This window comes from Cibotium barometz, chromosome 34, assembly GCF_041138505.1.
Source record: "Cibotium barometz isolate CiBa-2024 chromosome 34, ASM4113850v1, whole genome shotgun sequence".
NCBI classification, from domain to species: domain Eukaryota; kingdom Viridiplantae; phylum Streptophyta; class Polypodiopsida; order Cyatheales; family Cibotiaceae; genus Cibotium; species Cibotium barometz.
In genome coordinates, this window is record NC_141079.1 from 30,310,184 (window position 1) to 30,314,619 (window position 4,436).

Here is a 4,436-nt window from a genome sequence, read left to right on the forward strand (position 1 = left end):
GACCCAGGCAAAGGTTGCAACAAACTGAAGGAGGCGAACGTTGCATGGACCCCCGAACCTTAACAGACATACATGCACCAAACACCTGTTGCGTGGTGATAATAAATTAATTACCCCCTAAAAAAAGGTTTGGGGTGCTTAGTCACAAAATGGCATTTTGCAACTTATTTTGTTTCTAAGATATAATTTTTCAAGAGAGCTTTTCATATCAGCAATCTAATCTAAATATAGCAAAATATAATTATAGATATACTCGAGTATCATAATAATGTGAGCACGTCTCAAGTCTCGCTTTTAGGGTTTTCTTAGGCACCGTGTCGTCTCTAACCGAGCTGCCCGTCGCACATCTCTCAGCAGGTAAGCTTCTGCTGCACTTCTACTTTCTGCCATGGTTTGAGTTCTGCGAGCTTCTTCTGCAGTTCCAGTTTCTGATATGGTTTTGGGGTCCAATGGAGCAGCTCCCCCCTGTGTGTGTGTGTGTGTAACGCGGAGGGAGGCAGAAAACTATTAATCTGTGGAGACTGTGACATACTCTGTGGCTTTAACCCTAATGCGTAGGAGGAGGTAAAAAACCCTTGCGCGCGCACACACACACACACACACACACACACTCACACTCACACTCACACTCACACTCACACTCACACTGGTGTGTGTGGCTCGCGCGCGCACACACACATGCACATGCACAAACTGAGGGGAGAAAACTCCATGTGCGAGCCTGAGAGAGAGAGAGAGAGAGAGAGAGAGAGAGAGGGGGTTTTACTGCCTCTCTCTGCGTCTTATATTTAGAGGTACAGAGAATTCCTATTTTTTTCAAGGATAACGCCTTGCTCTGTTTTTACTAAAATTCAGAGCCGCTTTCTGCAATGTAAGGGTTAGCTTGCTCTTCTTCTTTATGGTCCTTTGTTGGGTTGGAAAAAAAATAAGACGCTCATCTCTTCCAAATATAAAAGGGAAAACACAGAAGTTTTGCTGCATCTAGGTTTTTCTGTGTGCCTTCTTTTTCTGTGACATGTCGCAAATTAGCTTCTCGCCCCTGCAGTTTAGGGCTTGTATACCTCTTTAGATTTGGGGCATTGTGGCCTACAATCTACTTTGTCACTTTGGCGTCAAAGGCTTTCTGTTTTAATTTGGAGTTTTGGTACTTGTTTCTGTCTACAGAGTTTTCTAGTTTCTTGTTTTTCAAAACCGTGGGGTCACTTGCTGCTGTTTGTTTATGCTAATTCTTTCAATTTTAAGCAGTGCATGTGTGCTCTCTTTACTGCTAGCTGTTATAATGGCTGACTCTGCCCTTCACCTCCGGAGAAGTGAGAGAAACTTTGTATGGTAGCTTATTTATGAAGATGTGTCTATCAAAGTGGAGATGACTTTTTGTATGCACCTGCACCTACTCTTGGGCTGTGATGACATGAGTTGGGATGCCATATTACATATGTAGTCTATGTTGTGCATGTTGGAGTTGATGGTTTGAGCTTTGTCAGTAAGTCTTATGGAGTTAATCCATATTAAGTTTGGGTAATAGCTTGAATTCTCCATTGTCTTCTATATCTGCTTCTAAATTCTTGTGGGCATCCAGGAATGGCAGATCCTGAGGACTGTCGCGTTTTTGTGGGGGGTCTTTCTTGGGATACTACTGACAAACGCTTAGAGCAGGCTTTCCGACGCTTTGGCAAGGTTCTAGATGCTAAGGTATTTATTTAGAACTCTTAGGAGGATGATCGTTTCTCTGAGAGAGTGGTGTGCAAGTTCTTTCTGCAACCCATTAGTATGAATAATTGTATAATTTTTTTTGTTGCTTTGGTCTCTTTGAGATGGGTGGTTTTGGTGGTTGATGTGCCCTGTTGTCTCTTCATGTTAGCTATCCTTTCCTATGTTGTAACCAGGTGATGATTGATAGAGATACTGGGCGTCCTCGTGGCTTTGGGTTTGTCACATTTGGAGATGAGCAGAGTATGGAGGATGCAATATCTGGTTTGCACAATGGAGAGCTCGACGGAAGGATAATTTCTGTGAACAAGGCACAGCCAAAACTGATGGGTGGCAGAGATTATGGTGGTTATGAGGACCCGTATGACAATGGTGGGGGTAGGGGTGCTTATCCACGAGGTGGTGGGAATAGTGATGATTGTTTCAAGTGCGGGAAACCTGGTCATTGGGCTAGGGAATGCCCTTACGGCGGAGGGGATGGCGGCCGCTTTCCTCCTAGATTCGGTGGTGGTGGTCGCAATGACCGCTATGGGGGTGGTGGGGGTGGTCCCCCTATTGGCGGTGGTCGGTATGGTGGTGATGATCGATATGGTGCTCGTGATCGGTATGGTTCAGGTCGGTATGGTGATGGTGGATATGGCAGAGGTGGCCGTGGCGGTGATCGGTATGGAAGTGGGGGGCCAGCTCGCTATGAAAGAGGTTTTAGGGACCGCCCTGGGCCATATGGGAGGCCAAGTGGGCGACCTTCCTATGATGACCGTTACTGATAGCATGCATCTGAGCATTGGTACTGTTGCTGCTTCCTTCACAGTTGACAGGCAGAACTCTGTGGAAGTATATGTTATTTGTTTGTAAATGGAGACATGAATAGATATGAGTAGATATGACTTTGCCATGGGTCTATGCGATGGTTAGCTACGTTATTAATGTTGCTTTTTGTAAGGTCAGCTTCCATAGATGAGATTCAAGTATGGATGTATGAGTGAGCTGGATGAATGTGAAGATTGGGGTGTTCTACTCTTTGGCTGACAATGATGTGGGACATCTTAAACATTCTCGTAGCTCTTGCAGCAAGATCTTGTTGGACCACTTTTCAGTTGGCTGTTGAGTTCATGGAATTGAGAACTAGATTTTCTTGCTGATATTATTTGAGCCAACTTGGATTGCAACATTGAGAACGTTAACTGTGTTTTTTTTGGAGGCAGCACACATCAGAGATTTGGGACTTATTAGTTTGGCTGTAGTGGTTATGAGTGTCTGTTGCATGAGCATGTCAATGGAAAATGTTTTTCACAACAGATGTTGATGACAAATCAGGCATGTCTTGGCATGGGTAAGAAGTTTGGGGGGGGGACTTTCTAAGATTCTGAGGCAAGTTTGGCTGTTGTATGTTATGTGGAACATGTGGGCACTAAGTATGCAGTTTTGATGTGAACTTTCCTTTTAGTTTGACCATGTGCTGAGGCTTCTCCTTGTGGGCTTACTCTCTGAAACCTGCAGAATACTGTGCTAGTGAATTTTCTATGGAGTAGGACACTTGATTGGGCCTATTCCTAAGGGACATTTTCTGACCAACGTCTGAATTATTTAAAATGTTCTGTGGATATTACCTTTGCTGGGTCTATCTTCATTATGGGGCACAATTAAGTCAGGGATTTTGCAAGGGATGGCAAATTAATGGGAAAAGAGCAGCTGTCTAAGATGGACAAGTGCATGGTGAACTGGACTATGAAAACAAGGTTGCAGTTCTTGTTGCAACTGAGCATCATCTGCAGAATTTTTGAGCTTTGAGTTGTTTTTCAGCGTGCCAGGTAATTAACTTGCAGGACTGAGACCACTTGGGGCAGCTACTTGCTTGTGTTTTCTTGGGAGTTCATTGGCAAGAGGTTGTTCAGAGTCTGAAGCCTGTTAACTCGCAGGACTGAGACCACTTGGGGCACCTACTTGCTTGTGTTTTCTTGGGAGTTCATTGGCAAGAGGTTGTTCAGAGTCTGAAGCCTGTGTCTAAGCTTGTAGTGACAATGCATATGAGGTCAAGTAGCTGTGACACTCTTTGATTTGGTTTGGTTTTTGCGTCTGTGATTGCAATGCCTGCAGCTGCAGAGGCCTTCGTTGAGTGCTTACTTGGATAAATTGATTATTGAGAGTAGTTCTCTTCTGTGTCTTTGGATGTAGCTGCAGTGTGTTGCCATATGCGATTACGCTAAGCATGCTCCTAGACAGGGAGCTTGGGGTTTAAGGACAGCCTTCCATACGCCATATTGATCCCTGACTAACCGAGGGCATGGTGGCCCAGTTAGCATTTACTGTAATAGGCCTTCCATAAACTCCTTCATTTGTTAGTCATTTCCTCACTTGTTAAGTCACTGCCTGTAAAATGTCAGCAGAGAGCTGACAATTGTTGTGCTTTGTTTTCTTTACTGTTATGACGTGTGCTTCCGTGCCCTTTTAAACAGTCAAGTTGCTTTGAATAGTTTTTAGACCAGCCTCTGATCTCCAAACAAATGTTACTTGTCTTTGCTTCCCAGATGTGTAGAGGGTGTTCAATTCCATTATGCACAGCTTTAATTTTTCATGGCTTAGTATCTTGCTGTGGGATAGCATACAGTCCTCTTCTAACCTCTACATTGTAGCAGAATTTGACCTTTCTATGACAGTTTCCAGATGGTGTGGGTGAATAACTTAATACCATGGCTTCTGTGCTATCTTGGGATCAATAGCAACTG

The 4,436-nt window shown here is 44.1% G+C and overlaps 1 protein-coding gene across 1 annotated transcript; it reads left to right on the forward strand.

The window, feature by feature from the left end:
- Positions 1-249: 249 nt before the first annotated feature.
- LOC147618890 (glycine-rich RNA-binding protein RZ1B-like) lies at positions 250-4,194 on the forward strand. The gene is made up of 3 exons (XM_086773997.1): positions 250-357; positions 1,580-1,692; positions 1,887-4,194. The coding sequence occupies exons 2-3, from the start codon at positions 1,582-1,584 to the stop codon at positions 2,475-2,477; spliced, it is 702 nt and encodes a 233-aa protein (XP_086630123.1). The 5' UTR covers positions 250-357; positions 1,580-1,581; the 3' UTR covers positions 2,478-4,194.
- The last annotated feature ends 242 nt before the right edge of the window (positions 4,195-4,436 follow it).

Excerpts from the sequence above, each read along its gene's own strand:
- LOC147618890 (XM_086773997.1), top strand. The coding sequence starts at position 1,582 with ATGGCAGATCCTGAGGACTGTCGCGTTTTTGTGGGGGGTCTTTCTTGG. Across the intron at positions 1,693-1,886 it reads GCAAGGTTCTAGATGCTAAG|GTGATGATTGATAGAGATAC; the intron begins GTATTTATTTAG and ends TGTTGTAACCAG.